The following is a 16588-nucleotide window of genomic DNA, read 5'->3' on the forward strand; positions in this document are numbered from 1 at the left end:
GTTCAATATTAGGAAAACCATCCACATAATTGACCATATCAACAGTCTAACAAACAAAAATCACATGATTATCTCAATAGATGCTGAAAAAGCCTTTGACAAAATACAGCATCCATTTCTATTGAAAACATTAAAAAGTATAGGAATAGAAGGACCCTTCCTAAAAATAATAAACAGTATATACCTAAAACCATCAACAAGCATTATATGCAATGGGGATAAATTAGAAGCCTTCCCAATAAGATCTGGAGTGAAACAAGGATGCCCATTATCAACTCTATTATTCAACATAGTACTAGAAACACTAGCAATAGCAATTAGAGAAGAAAAAAATTGAAGGTATCAAAATAGGCAATGAGGAGACTAAGCTATCACTCTTTGCAGATGATATGATGATCTACTTAAAAAATCCTAGAGAATCAACTAAGAAGCTGGTAGAAATAATCAACAACTTTAGCAAAGTTGCAGTATACAAAATAAATGCACATAAATCATCAGCATTTCTGTATATTTCCAACACATTAGAGCAGCAAGAGGTAGAAAGAGAAACACCATTTAAAATCACCCTAGACAATATAAAATACTTGGGAATCTATCTACCAAAACAAACACAGCAATTATAGGAAAACAACTACAAAACACTTTCCAAAAAAATAAAACTGGATCTGAACAATTGGAAAACCATTAATTGTTCATGGGTAGGATGAGCTAGCATAATAAAAATGAACATTCTACCCAAATTAATTTACTTATTTAGTGCCATACCTATCAAATTACCAAAAAAATTCTTTACTGAATTAGGAAAAACTATAACAAATTTCCTTTGGAATAACAAAAAATCAAGAATATCAAGGGAAATAATGAAAAAAAATGTGAAGGAAGGGGGCCTAGCAGTACCAGATATTAAACTATACTATAAAGCAGCAGTCATCAAAACAATATGGTACTGGCTAAGATATAGAAGGGAGGATCAGTGGAATAGACTTGGGGTTAATGATGTCAGCAAGACTGTATAAGATAAACTCAAAGAGCCCAACTTTTGGGACATGAATCCACTATTTGACAAAAACTGCTGGGAAATTTGGAAAACAATATGGGAGAGATTAGGTTTAGATCAATATCTCACACCCTACACTAAGATAAATTCAGAATGGGTGAATGACCTGAATATAAAGAGGGAAACTATAAATAAGTTAAGTGAACCCAAAATAGTATACCTGTCAGATCTCTGGGAAAGGAAAGATTTTAAAACCAAGCAAGAGTTAGAGAAAATTACAAAATGTAAATTAAATGGTTTTGATTATATTAAGCTAAAAATCTTTTGTACAAACAAAAACAATGTAGTCAAAATCAGAAGGGAAACAACAAATTGGGAAAAAATCTTTATAACAAAAAACTCTGACAGGGATCTAATTACTCAAATATACAATGAGTTAAATCAATTGTATAAAAAAATCAAGCCATTCCCCAATTGAAAAATGGGCAAGAGACATCAATAGGCAATTCTCAGGTAAAGAAATCAAAAGTATCAATAACCACATGAGAAAGTGTTCCAAATCTCTAATAATTAGAGAAATGCAAATCAAAACAACTCTGAGGTATCACCTCACACTTAGCAGATTGGCTAAAATGAAAGAAGGGGAGAGTAATGAATGCTGGAGAGGATTTAGCAAAATTGGGACATTAATGCATTGCTGGTGTAGCTGTGAACTGATCCAACCATTCTGGCTGGCAATTTGGAATCATGCTCAAAGGGCTATAAAAGAATGCCTGCCCTTTGATCCAGCCATACCATTGTTGGGTTTGTACCCCAAAGAGATCATAGATAAACAGACTTGTAGGAAAATAGTTATAGCTGCGCTTTTTGTAGTGGCAAAGAACTGGAAAAGGAGGGTGTGTCCTTCAATTGGGGAATGGCTGAACAAACTGTGGTATATGCTGGTGATGGAATACTATTGTGCTCAAAGGAATAATAACCTGGAGGAGTTCCAGGCGAACTGGAAAGACCTCCAGGAATTGATGCATAGCGAAAGGAGCAGAGCCAGAAGAACATTGTACACAGAGACTGATACACTGTGGTAAAATAGAATGTAATGGACTTCTGTACCAGCAGCAATACAATGACCCAGGACAGCTCTGAGGGATTTATGGTAAAGATGCTACCCACATTCAGAGGAAGATCTACAGGAGAGGAAACATAGAAGATAAACAATTGCTTGAATGCAGGGGCTGAGGCTGACGTGATTGGGGATGTGGACTCGAAATGACCACACCAATGCAACTCACAACAATATGGAAATAGGCCCTGAACAAGGACACATGTTACAACCAGTGGAAATGTGCATCAGCCATGGGTGGGCGGAGAGCTGAGGATGAAGTGGAAATTAGGGGCATAAAGTATGTAAACAGGTTAAAAATGAATATTAATAAATGTTTAATAAAAAGTACGTGAGTTTTTTTAAAAAATCCTTTCAAGGTTTTTATTTTGTTTTTGCTTTCAATTTTTATGCCTGAGATTTAGTATTTAGTATATTTAGTATTTCTACTTTGGGAGGGGTGATTTTTCAATTTTCTAGGTCTTTTTCTTTATTTAACTGCATTCCCATTCTTTGTTCTTTCTCTATTTGTTAATGAATACATTAAGAGATATAAAATTTCCCTTTTTCAGATTGCTTTAGCTGCATTCCATTAATTGTTATGTGATCTCATTGCAATCTTCTTTGATACAGTTTTCTATTGTTTTTATAATTCCTGATTAAAATATAAATATACAAGTTTTTTCTTACTTTAAACCACACTCCAATCCCTCCCTGCTATGGTGTAGTATAATACTTATTACTAAAATCAATTCTATAGAATGTTATTCATACATGGAAGAAAATAACCAAAATCCTCCAAATAGTCTCCCTGGGGAAAAAAATTTTAAGGAGGTATTGCTGTACCAATGATTTTCCAGTTTTAAATGTTTGTGTGATGGCCTCCCTTATTCTTTGAAGATGGTATTTACCATTAATAGTAATTATCATTTAGTGAACATTCAGGAGATTCATAGCACTCAACTAGACTATCTTTCTCACTGAAAACACCAGTCTCATTTCTAAGAAGTGACTATCCTTCTAATGTCATCCTTTCTCGTGTTCTTCTGTAGTGGGCTTCCTGGTTTTTTGATATACCCATCTTTCCATTCAAGCTGCAATTGGCCATTTCTCAAGTCATATTTTTGATATCTCATGTTGAATAGAGACACAAATTTGTGAAAGTCTCTTAGATATCATTCTTTGCAATGCGCTGAATAATAAGAACACACAATTACCCAATGCTCTCATTGAGAAGGCAGTCCCGGAAATGGTTATTTTACATTATATTTATTCTGCATGTGACTTACAGGATCTCCTGAGCCTCTGAAAAAGATGCCCAAACATCTGCTTGGGAAGGCCAAAGAAAAGAAAATTGCAGTGCTCCTTCTACATTTTTTTTCACTTCAATTTCACTTTATTTTACTTGTTCAAAAATAAAAATGTTTTGGTGCAGGAGATAGGGGGTCCTGTTGGTTCCTCTATTTCTTCTTGTTTTTCTGTTACCACTCTACTTTTTCTCTTTTACTTTGTTTCCTAATTCCATTTATGATTCAAATGTCAAGTTTGATATCACTGTCAGAATTTAGACATCTCACTAAATCCTATTTCCTTTGAGCTAATCTTACCAACTCCAAAAATGTTTTTCAATTAAAAGTTTTGTTTTACTTGTAAGTGTTAACAAAATAAAAGCATATGAAATATATTTTGGTTTTAAGGAAATCAAGATGACTGAATGTTTACAAACACATCATCCAACACTTATTATATGCAGTTATTATGTGACGAGCAATAATAAATTAGAAAAAGCTTTTACTATAAGTTTGGTATAATGTTTGTTTTTTTTAAATGTTTGTTTCACAAGATACCTTCTTGGACAAATCCTTTCAAAAATGTCTGTAGCTACTGTCATTGTGACCATTCTCTTTTTTCATTCCCTTTCATACTTCCTTTACTTTTGAACCAATTTCCTGGTTCTCTTTCATTTCCTCATTCCCTTTCATTTCAACTGATTGGGTTCTTACAGGCTTTTAGGACTGCAACAGACACAAGAAGCTAAATAGTCCAGCCTTCTCTTTTTAGAGTTAAGGAACTGAAGCCAGAGAGTTTATCTAATTAATCTATGATTCCAAATCAAACACATACTCCATTATACTTGCTGCCTTTTCTCTTTCATGTTTTCTCCCTCCTATGAACAATCTTCCCAATCCTATTACCTTATTTATCCTAAGTCTCTTTGAAAAATTTTCTAGTTCTTAGATGGGTTCTATGAAAAATGATGCTATTCTCAAAGAAGGATGTTAATCATTTGTTTTCCACATATCCCAATAGAATATTTTTTTTTCAAGACACAGAGCAAAAGACAGCTTCATTTAGTTTATCAAGATAGCCTCTGTATCATCACCTGGTAACATTTGGATGGGTGGGAGATCAAATACTGCAGTTCCTCTCATAAATTTCTCTTGAGTTCTGTGCATGTGAGCAGAATTTTAAAGAATGATATTTAACAGTAAACAAAGAAGAGGATATCAAAACTCTAAGTTCTGATGATACATTATGATGAAAAGTTGTTTGGTTAGGGTTTTTTTTGGTGGAAGCGACATTATGACAGAATGACATAGTTTAATAAAAATGGCAATTAACTACAAAGCTTCAAGCTTCTAGCACTGTTAGAAATCACTGAGACAATTAGTAGCAGGGTTGTGTGTGTGTTTTTAAGTGGCTGAATACAAATTCAAAATTATGAGCAGTTAATAACAAGTGACATGAATAAATCTTTACTAATATGAACATGATTAACTCTTAAAATACTTTTTTTCCCAGACAGGTTGTAGCTTCTTAGGCATGATGTTTTTAGAGTGATAAGCAATAGACATCTTGAAGAAACATCATTTATAGCTAGAATTTAGGCTCCGGATGAGAGATTTTATTATTCAAATTTTAAGCAAATAAGAATATGCGGTTTGTTTTCATTTAATAGACAAACAAATTTTCAGCAACTTAGTCTCATTCCATTAATGGTCTGTTTGGATGTAGTCAGTGGAAAACAGTTTTAAAAGGTTAGTTTATGTAAATTCTGTTATTCTCCTGGTTGAAAATTAGAAGCATTAATTAATAATAGCTAGCACTTATACACTAGTTTAAGGTTTACAAAGCACTTTACACATATTATTTTATTTGTTTTTCATAATAGCCTTGTAAGGTAGGAAATTACTGTATGTGTTATACAGTTGAGGAAACTCACGAAAAATGAAGGAACTTGCCCAGGATCACAGAGCTCCTAAAAATCTAGATGAAGAATTTAATTCAGGTCTTTCAGACTGCAAGCCCACTTCTCTATGGGCTCTGCCACCTGCCTTTTAGGAAGAAAGGAAACAAGCATTTATTCAGTACCTACTATTTGCCAGCCACTATGCAAAGAGCATTATAAATACTTTAAAAAATTTTAATTTTCACAGTACTCTAGGGAGATAGGAGCTATTATTATTCTAATTTTAGAGTTGAGGAAAAAAGATAAAAAAGAATGGAAGTGACTTGCCTAAGGTCACCCAGCTAGCAAATGTCTGTGGCTAAATTTAAACTCAGATCTTCTTGACTCCATGCTCATTATTTTATTTACTGGGTTTCTTAGTTCTTCTAGAATGCTTTAGAAACAACCCTCAAACTGTCTCTTTCTTTGTCAAAGAGCAGGAAGGAATTCTGTGTTCAGAATCTGAAGGGATTTGAACCAGTACTCATACTAACAGAAGTAAAGGGCAATTCATTTAAAGTCTCTCAATTTCAGACTTTATCTGAAAATGGGTATAATAGGGCACACGGTTAACACCAAGGTCACACAACAGGATTTTATTACCAAGATTCAAACTCATAACCTTTGATTACAAATCTATTGCCTTTCATTGTGTTGCAATGCCTCCATTTATATTTTTTTTAAACCCTTACCTTCCATCTTAGAATCAATACAGTGTATTGGTTCCAAAGCAGAAGAGTGGTAAGGACTAGGCAATGGGGGTCAAGTGACTTGCCCAGGGTCACCCAGCTGGGAAGTGTCTGAGGTCACATTTGACCCCAGGACCTCCGGTCTCTAGGCCTGGTTCTCAATTCACTGAGCCACCCAGCCGCCCCCTCCCATTTACTTTTTTTTTTTTTAAACCCTTGTACTTCGGTGTATTGTCTCATAGGTGGAAGATTGGTAAGGGTGGGCAATGGGGGTCAAGTGACTTGCCCAGGGTCACACAGCTGGGAAGTGGCTGAGGCCAGGTTTGAACCCAGGACCTCCTGTCTCTAGGCCTGACTCTCACTCCCCCCCATTTACTTTTAATATTGTTTTAATGACCAAATGAAATAATGTGTGCAAAGTAATTTGTGAACCAAAATGTCCTATTATTATTCTACTTGCCATTATTATTAATGTCCATGTAAAATAAAGATTTTGGTCACAGAAGGTTTTTCAATTGATTAATATTCCTTTTCTCTTAGTGTCTATTTTATAAAGATAAAGATTAAACAAAGATATATATTTGTGAAATATATTTTATGATTATCAAACCTCAAATATTATTAAAGATAAAATATAGAGAGACTAATAACAAGGAGGATAAATCTGTAAAATTCTATTGTGAAAATCCCTATTTTAAGTCAAAATAAAATACAATGGGTTTATAATTTAATAACCCACTGGCCTTCCTTATGCTATAATAATTTTCCATGAAAAATAAACCAAAATAAATAAGTTCTACCTTAAAAAAATATGGGATTAGATTATGGAAAATTACTGTAAAGGAATTCCCACTTCTTAGGAATTTGGAATAAGAATTTGATCGTTTAAATGAAGACAAAAATTCTAAAAGAAAATAGCATTTTGGGAACATCTTAGGAATTATTCTAAAAAGACATACCTAAAATTAAAATTATCCATTTCACATGAAAACAGAGTGGGATGTTATTCCTTTTTGAAAGCATCAAGAAATACAATTTTCCTTTTTTAGGAAATTCAGTTTAGCCTGAATAAATTACAGAGAAAGAATTTCTATATCAGGTAGACTTGCTGCCTTGATAAGAGTGTTGGATTTACTGTCAGGGAACCTGGTTTTCAGTTCTGTCTTTACCAGTTATCACCTCTAGGGTCCTAGGCAAGTCTCATAATTTCAAGACCTTTAGCTGACTTATCTATAAAATGAGGGGTTTGGATAGAGGGTCTCAGGTTCTTTCTAAGTCAAAATAGTCAATTCTTTGATTAAATAAAATACTTTAAAAGGAATTGCCCATTGTTAGAGTTTTTTTGGTCTGAACTATGATTTGGGTTGGTTACACTAGAAAATGTCATTTAATAACTGAGAAAACCTAAAAAAGGAGCTATAAACTTTTTTGTTTCATGTACCCCTTTGGCAATTTAATGAAGTCTATGAACCTCATCTCAGAAAAGTTTTAGATGAATAAAATGAAATATATAAGGATATAAAGAAAACAATCATATTTAAATAATTCTTACCAAAATAAATAAATGAATAATGAATTCACAGGCTTCATATTAAGAATGCTTACCCTAAATTAATTCATGTAAATACAATTTTTTTAATTATTGAAAAGCCCATGTTTTTCCACCAGATAAAGAGAATATCATGGAGCATAGTCTTGGAAATGGAAGTCAATGGAGTGTGGCTTCTTTTGATATTTCCTAGTTACTAGAGAGAAGTATAAAACATATGTTGGAGAGAAGAGAGATAGTTTGGACATAGAGGAATGAGTAGAAAGGTTGCTTCATGTTACTGTTACTTATAATACAGAAAGATAGAGGTCCCAAAAATTATAAGCCACAGGCATCTACATGTTCTGTTTATTACGATAATATACTTAAAGGCTCTTTATCAGGTCTTATTTCTCAAATGTATAGGAAATTGAGCCAAAGTTATAAAAAAAATTAAGAGCCATTCCCTAGCTGATAATGGTCAAAAGATATGAAAAAGCAAGCTGCAGAAAAAAAATAAATCAAAGCTATGCGAATATGCTCAACATGACTAAGAAGAAAATGACAAATATTGGAGGAGATGTGGGAAAATAAGGATACCAATGCACCTTTGGTGGAGTTGTGAAACAATTTGGAACTACATCCAAAAGACTATGAGATTTTGCATACTCTTTGAACTAACAATACCACTGTTGTATCTATACTCCCAAAGAGATTTAAAAAAAAAAACAAAAGGGAAAAGAGATCCATTTACATAAAAGCATTTATAGCAGCCCTTTTTGTAAGTTGAGAGGATGCCCATCACTGTAAATGGATGAACAAGTATATGATAGATGGCTATGATGGAATATTATTGAGCTGTACAAAAAGATGCAGGGGATGGTTTCAGAACAACCTGGGAAGAGGTATATGAGCTGATGCAAAGTGAAGTGAGCAGAGTGAGAGAAGACTATACACAGTGTTAGCAATATTGTAATGGTAATTAACTGTAAAAAGACTTAGCTACTCTGATCAAAATAGTGATTGATGAAATATATCTTATTTCATCAGTGCCTCCAGAAAGATGAACTCTGAGTATAGAATGAAACTTTTTTTAAAAATTTTACTTTTCTTGCCTTTTTTTTTGCAACATGGATAATGTGGAAATGTGTTTTATTTGAATATATATATGTATGTATTGTATGTCTTGTCTTCTTGATAAGTGAGAGTGGTAAGGAAAGGGAGAGAATTTGATACTAAAATGAATGTTCTAAAAAATTTCCCCAAATAAATAAACCCCTAATAAATAAGTCAATGGAGAGAGAGAGAGAGAGAGAGAGAGAGAGAGAGAGAGAGAGATGTTTCTTTATTGCTCATCCTAAATAATACAAGCAATAGTTTCCAAATTCCCTAGATCCTATCAAGGAGTAGACTTTTAGTAGCCTATATCATGTCCAAACAATCAGATGAATAGTGGAAACTTTTGTCAGTTTATCAGAGAACTTATCTAGACAATGCAACACATCCAGATTTTTAAAAACAACAATGCATTTGGTTTGTTGTGCTTAGAAATTAGCAGATGATTGATTTTTTTCACTTTTCATTTAGATGATTTAGTATAATTTAGATACAGTCAGAATATTAGCAAAGGTTTAAGAAATTTCTTAAACTTAGAAATCACTTCATACCTTTCACTACTGAAAAACTTAATTGTTATTTAACCTTTAATCTTAAATGAATAGAACTTACTTTTGTAATAACACCTGCAATAATATTTTTTAAATCCAGAAGATGTTATCAGCAAATAATTTCCACTCATGTTATTATTATGTATTTTTCCTAAAATAGACTCTTTTCTTGGATAATTTTCTTGCCCGTTGAATTTAAATGTATTTTGAAAAAGACCTTTCACATTTATATATATATACATATATATACATGTATATATATGTATATATATGTGGGTTTATTTATGTATGCTCACAAGAAATCTCATGAGAATTAAGAAATTATTTTTATATATTTCAAGTTTGTCTAGGTCCTTGGATGATAGAAAGACTGAACTTTGAACTTTTACTAATATTTGTGTCAAATATGTGCTATGATAAAATCCAGATTAAAATTTCAATAAATGATTACATCTATGAAATCAATTGATTAAAAACACTTTAGCAATCTAATGGCATTAATAATTCATTAATCCCCATCTTGGTTTCAGTTACTTAGAATTATTAAAAAGATAATCATCATGTTGCATTTGAATCTCTGACAATGAAGTCTTACATTTTCATCAAGACCACAGAATTTTGCTCTTAAGGTTCTTCTTTTCTTTTCCATTTAGGAAGAACCATTTGTGATGGTATCAGAAAATGTCTTGGGTAAACCGAAGAAATACCAAGGCTTCTCCATCGATGTTCTGGATGCTTTATCTAATTACCTGGGCTTTAACTATGAAATTTATGTTGCACCAGATCATAAGTATGGGAGTCCCCAAGAAGATGGCACTTGGAATGGACTAGTTGGAGAATTAGTGTTTAAGGTAAGATTTATATAACTGAGGCATCCATAAAAATGTATTAGCTATTATTTCATGCTGATTTTAAATGACACAAAGATAGTTCTGGTCACCTATGGTTTTACTCTAGAGAGTAATACATTGACCAAGACTGTTTTGTGGATGATGATGAAAGTGACATCTAATATAATGAAGTTCAACTTGTATTTGCACTGGTCAATTACTCTTGAACTTCATGCTAGCATAAAGACACCTTAAACTTTCTCCCTAAATGTAACTCAGTGAATAAATGCTTGCCTAATTGAACTGAATTGAACTGAATTGAAATGTCTTTAATATGAGGGAGATAATGAGGTCACAAGCTGAATCATTTTCTAAAACAAAATTCAGCTTTGATAAAAATACCTATAAACCTTGATCATTATCAATTGATAATCCATTTTTGCAGATTATTCACCTTCTTAGTACTTCTCCTATCCACATTCTGTCCACTGTAGTCTTGACCACCTTTATCATAGCTTGAGCAGTAAAAAATAAAGAAAATCTTTAAAAAGGGGAAAAGTTTAAATGATTTTTGTATTAAATTTTTTTATAGTTTTATACTTCATTTACTTTAAAAAAAGAGAGAAAATAGGAACAATTAATGTTTAATTTGGAAATTCCACAATGCAATTATATTTGTTTTTTTTCTGCCTCCTATTCCCCAAATTGGATGTGTGTATGTGTATGTGTATGTGTACAATGTTTTGATGCTTAACACTGGGATTAAATACATATGAAATTTTAGTATACTTGTATGGGATTGTATAATTGACTCAGATTTAACTTTTTAAAAATATTTTTGAAGCCTTATTAATGCATTTTGTTTTAAAATTATAAACATTTGCAGATTACTACTACTTTGTAATGTCTCTTGTAATAAAGTAGAACAATTAAGTAAAACTAACAAATAGTGTGATCTCATCCAAAAGTATATGTAACGTTTATTGTCCACAAACATATATCTTTTAAAAAATTTAACAGAAATCTGTCTTTAACAGAAATTCTCTTCCTCCCAACCTTTTATGCCATTAGAAGAAGGAAAGTAAAGAAAAATAAATTCCTGGTAACAAATATGGTCAAGCAAAACAAAATTTCTTCATTGTTTATATATATAAATATATATGTATATATATAAAAATCTTGTACCCTAATCTTCTCCCTAAAGAAGTGTGTCATATGCTTTATCTTTGGTCCTTTGGAATCATAGATAGTCTTTACATTGATCATATTTCTTAAAGTTACTAAAGGTGTTTGTCGTTACAGAATTCTTGTTATTGAATAAATTATTCCACTGCTTCTGTTCATTTCCTTCATCACTTTATAAAAGTCTTCAATTTATTTTTTTAAATCATATTGATGTCCTTATATAAATTGTTCTTCTGGTTTTACTCTCTACATCAGTTCATATGTGTCTTTCCACATCTCTTTGAAAGCATTTACTTCTTCCCTTCTTATAGTACATTATTACTCCATCATATTCATATACTACAACTTATTCAGGTGATTTTACTGATGTTCATCTCCTTAGTTTCCAGTTCTTACCACCCAAAAAACACTACTATAAATATTTTTGTGCACAACAAATATCTATTGTTAAAGTTCTTTATATGAATGAATGGTCTTAGTGGTAAGAGAAAAAAAGACTGTCTCAAGTATATCCTATTGTTCTCTCCCAAAACTATGCTATCTACCCTATTTAGTACATTTCCTGTGCTTTCCTCCTGTCTAACAATCCACCTCTATATGAACTCTGGAGCCTGATAATTAATTATTGAAAAATAAAGGAAGATTAATTATAAAATAGAAATAATTTAAAGTACATTGAATTGTTTAAGTATTAGGCAGTATTGTAAAAGGATCATTTGACAGAGAAAAGGTTCGACTGTGTTCCATTCTTGGGTTCTGCCATTGGCCAAATCCAACTTTGGACAAGTCATTAAAGTTTACTCTGGAACATTCTACTCAGTTTTACAAAAAATTTTTAATTAACTACCAGTTCAATTGGCATATGTCTCTCATAATAAGAGTAAAGATATTTTACCTCCACAGTGCCTAGCACAGGTGCTTAATAAATGTTTTGCCTATCTATAGGAATTATAGGATTCAAAGCTAGGAAAGATTTTATAAGGACCTGGTGCAACCCCTTAATTTTAGTTTTACAGATATTGAGGTACAGATAGTTAGGCTACTTCCCCAAGATGATACATACTTCTCATAATACATAAAGCATATATCACCTCAAAATCTAATCCTTTGAAGATTAGTACTTGAGTAAAATAATGAATCAAGCAAACTCTCAGAAATAAGTCTAGGTCGCCACTATTATATCTCTAAGAGGCTTTCTGACACCCTCTTTCATCTCAAAAGAGCATGAACACTGTCAATCAATCGTTCAGTACATACACTTTTATTCCCAAACAGTTGATGGGGGTCGAGGGGGCCATATATCATTAAGAGAGGACTGGCTTGTCCAAAGACACTAATAGTTCAGAGCACAGAAATGAAAAAAGATATCCTGATTCCTTAAATTCCATACTGACTTTAGGCAGCATTACAATTTCTTTCAGTAAATGTGCTCTTAAAATTCATGAAGGCCTAAGTCTGACCAAAAAGTATTCCAATGTGAAATTGATAAATGTGCAACATGCTCAGTTTAGTTATGGAGATATTTTGGAAGATGGAGTTACAGTGAGTGAAAGGTTATTTTCTTTTTTTTTAAGGAGGAAAACATAAATAAAAGTACCAAAAAGTAACAAAAAGAAATTTCATATAAGGGTAACATGTTCAATTTAAGGACAGAACCTATAATAGAAATGAAAAGCATGGGTGAAGATATTTGAGAATTTTTCACTTGGAGAAGGAATACTTTTTTTCTGATTAGAATCTGCAGAGAGATAGAGATGGGATTCAGTGAGGAAAACTTTCCTAATTATTGGCTATTAAAAATAAAGATGTAGTAGGTAATCACCTCAACTCCCATCATTAGTATCTATATACAAAACCAAAGGAAAAAGAAAGACTTGGGATTTATGAGAGAAAGAAATGTAAAGACAGACACAGGAAAAGAAAGAAATACAAAAAGAAAGAGAGAAGCAAAGAGAATTAACAATGACAGCTTTAGTCTAATTCTGTATAGTCATAGATTGTGAAGAGTTGGAAGGGTTTTTAAAGTTCACGTAGTCTAAACTCCTGATTCCTCAGGTAAGGAAACAAAGTTGGCAGGCTGGGTCCACAAAACACTGTTTCTCCTTTGAGTATTCTAGGGTTAAATCTGAAGGGTTATGAGCCAATTCCATAGCTCATGAGATACCCACTATTCTTCTCCCCCCATTGATTATCTCTTTATATCAGTTATCCAGACAGTTTTAATTAAATATCAAAAACAGGTATTTACTTGCTGTCAGCTCCTCCCTTTCAAAAAAATCCCTATCTAATACTCCTCTGTGTAGGGCATTCCTACTTTTGGACTCCTTTTGTCATATCCATATTTCAAAATCTTTCAGCCTTGTCTTTGCTGGGAAAATATATTTAGTAGCCCAAGTATTGAGGTATATATGTAGAGCTGTATTTAAAATTATCAGAGAGTTAATAAGAGATAAAAAAAAGGAATGTTGTACAGAAGTGAAGACCTTTGAGCGAAGCTAAGTAGCACAGTAGATAGAATGCCAGACCTAGAATCAGGAGGACCTTAGGTTTACATTTCTAACACTTCCTAATTGTGTGACCCTGGGCAAAGTCATTTGACCTCATTTGTCTAGCCCTTACCTTCTATCTTAGAGTTGTTATTAAGACAGAAAATAAGAGTTTAAAAATAAAGAAGTAAAAGTTCAGAGTTTCATGGTAAAGGTTTTCTTTATAGTTAGGTAGGAGTTACCAAGTTCATAGTTAACAATTTCAATATCTAATCAACAAAACATGAAAATCAATTGTTTTGATATTCCAATTACTGCAATTGCTGACTGTATTAATTTTTCAGCTAGTTGATGTGGTGAGTATAGTACTGGGCCTAGAATCAAGAAGATTTATCTTATTGAGTTCAAATCTGGCACTCAGACACTTACCTTGTTTGCCTCAGTTTCTCCTCCATAAAATGAGTAGGGGAAGGAAATGGCAAATCCAGTATATTTGCCAAGGAAATCCCAAATGGAATCACAATTGAAAAATTAGACAATTTTCCTGGACAGATTCTGTGAATCTAAATGGTAGCAAAAGAAAAGTAAATTAGCATCCTCTACCCTGTTCTCTTATACCAATCTCCAACTCTGGATTATAGCCATTGTTCCCTTTACTTATTTAAATCATGCCAAATGTTGCAGAAGAAAGCCATAAAATCTCATTGACTAGGTCTACTACATGATTTTGCTAGCTTCACTAAGAATTCATGCTGTTCTACAATCCTTTATTCATCTCTTGACATCTTTTCAAATTTCCTGCAGTACATGTTCCAGATCTTTTTAATGGAACCCCTAATTCTGTTTGCCTTTCTCTGCTCTCCATAATAAAAATAAAGAGATTAGATATTCTTCATTGTCTTTCCTCTCCAGCTTAGAATATTTCTGCATCTCTAATTGCCATTCTAGACACCACAAAATATTTTTTGTGTTATCTTCCATCTTTATTTTGACCTTCATTGTATAATGGAAAGAAGGCTATCAGAGTATCTAGACTCAAATTCTGGTATGCCATTTACTATTTGTGTGAACAAGGACAAATGGTTTAATTTAAGTCTTATTTTTCTCATTTGTAAAAGGAGGTGGGTTGCACTAGTTATTTCATGTTCTAGTCCTTAAATAATCTTATTTCAGGAAAAAATCTTGCCCCTTCTCTTTTCCAAACTTAACTCTTTCATCTTTGCACTTGTTCCTTTTCCTTTCTTCTTCTTTCTTTACCTTGATACATTATTTCTTCTCCTTCTTATGCATTTATTCTCTCCTCTAATCTCTTTCTCCCTACCTTTAATATGCTCAGATTCTCTAAAAATAATATTTTTGATGCTGATAATCTTTCTAGTTACCATCATTTTTTCTTTCCACTGTTTTATTGTAATTCTATCTCGTTACTCTCTCTCAGTTCCTTCTTTAACATTCATTCTAAACATGTAACTGTAAGAATGGCAATTCTTCAATCTTCCTCAACATAAATCTTAATTTGTCCCTCCATTTCAGTCATCATGAGTCAATAAACAAAGTCTTTTAATTCTTTATTATATTTCTAGTTACCCCTTTTTTCATTCACATTTCAACAATCAAGATTTAAAAAATTAATCAGCCAATGGTTAGATTCATTCTTTAGTCTTCTAATTGTTTTCCCAGACTCTAATCTCTCCCCTTTTCTCAATGTAGCCTTCTTATCACTACTCCTAGATCAGTCTTCTTAAGACAATTCATGGCCATTACCTCCTAGCAAATATTTTCAGTGGCTAATATTTACTTGGAGGTTAAAATCCAAATTCTTTTGCCTAGTATTAAAGGCCCTCTATGATCACCACTCCAACATTATCTCCCACTTTTCTCCTACATGAATCTTCTTTTGGTTTCTCTCTAATCTTTTTTATTTATTTATTTTCAAACATTTATTAATATTCATTTTTAACATGGTTACATGATTCATGCTCCTCCTTTCCCCTTCACCCCCCGCACTCCCCCCACCCATGGCCGACACACATTTCCACTAGTTTTGTCATGTGTCCTTGATCAAGACCAATTTCCAAATTGTTGGTAGTTGCATTGGTGTGGTAGTTTCGAGTCCACACCCTCAATCATGTCCACCCTGACCCATGTGTTCAAGCAGTTGTTTTTCTTATATGTTTCCTCTCCTGCAGTCCTTCCTCTGAATGTGGGTAGCATCTTTACCATAAATCCCTCAGAATTGTCCTGGGTCATTGTATTGCTGCTGGTACAGAGGTCCATTACATTCAACTTTACCACAGTATATCAGTCTCTGTGTACAATGTTCTTCTGGCTCTGCTCCTTTCGCTCTGCATCTGTTCCCGGAGGTCTCTCCAGTTTATAATTCCTTTTAGCACAATAGTATTCCATCACCCGCATATACCACAGTTTGTTCAGCCATTCCCCAATTGAAGGACATACCCTCTTTTTCCAATTTGTTGCCACCACAAAAAGCGCAACTATAAATATTTTCGTACAAATCTGTTTATCTATGATCTCTTTGGGGTGCAAACCCAGCAATGGTATGGCTGGATCAAAGGGCAGGCATTCTTTTATAGCCCTTTGAGCATGGTTCCAAATTGCCAGCCAGAATGGTTGGATCAGTTCACAGCTCCACCAGCAATGTATTAATGTCCCAATTTTGCCACATCCTCTCCAGCATTCACCCCTTTATAGCATGGAAATGCCCCGATTCCACGTACCTTCCACACTGTGCCCTGTTGTGGGGTTCCTCTGTTTGTCTGGACTTGTTTTTATGTCCCCTTGAGGAGTTTTGTGTGTTTCGGTCAGGGGAGGTTAAGAGCTGCTTTTTACTCTGCCGCCATCTTAACCCGGAAAGCGG

General features: G+C 33.2%; 1 protein-coding gene across 1 annotated transcript in view; it reads left to right on the forward strand.

Annotated features, from left to right (window-relative positions):
* GRID2 (glutamate ionotropic receptor delta type subunit 2) overlaps positions 1 to 16588 on the forward strand; it is a 1498284-nt gene that overhangs the window by 1087064 nt on the left and 394632 nt on the right. The window contains exon 10 of the mRNA XM_044681588.1: positions 9863 to 10060. Within this exon, the coding sequence (XP_044537523.1) occupies positions 9863 to 10060 (198 nt within the window). The remainder of the gene's footprint in view (positions 1 to 9862; positions 10061 to 16588) is intronic.

Source organism: Gracilinanus agilis, chromosome 6 (assembly GCF_016433145.1).
Source record: "Gracilinanus agilis isolate LMUSP501 chromosome 6, AgileGrace, whole genome shotgun sequence".
Lineage (NCBI taxonomy): Eukaryota > Metazoa > Chordata > Mammalia > Didelphimorphia > Didelphidae > Gracilinanus > Gracilinanus agilis.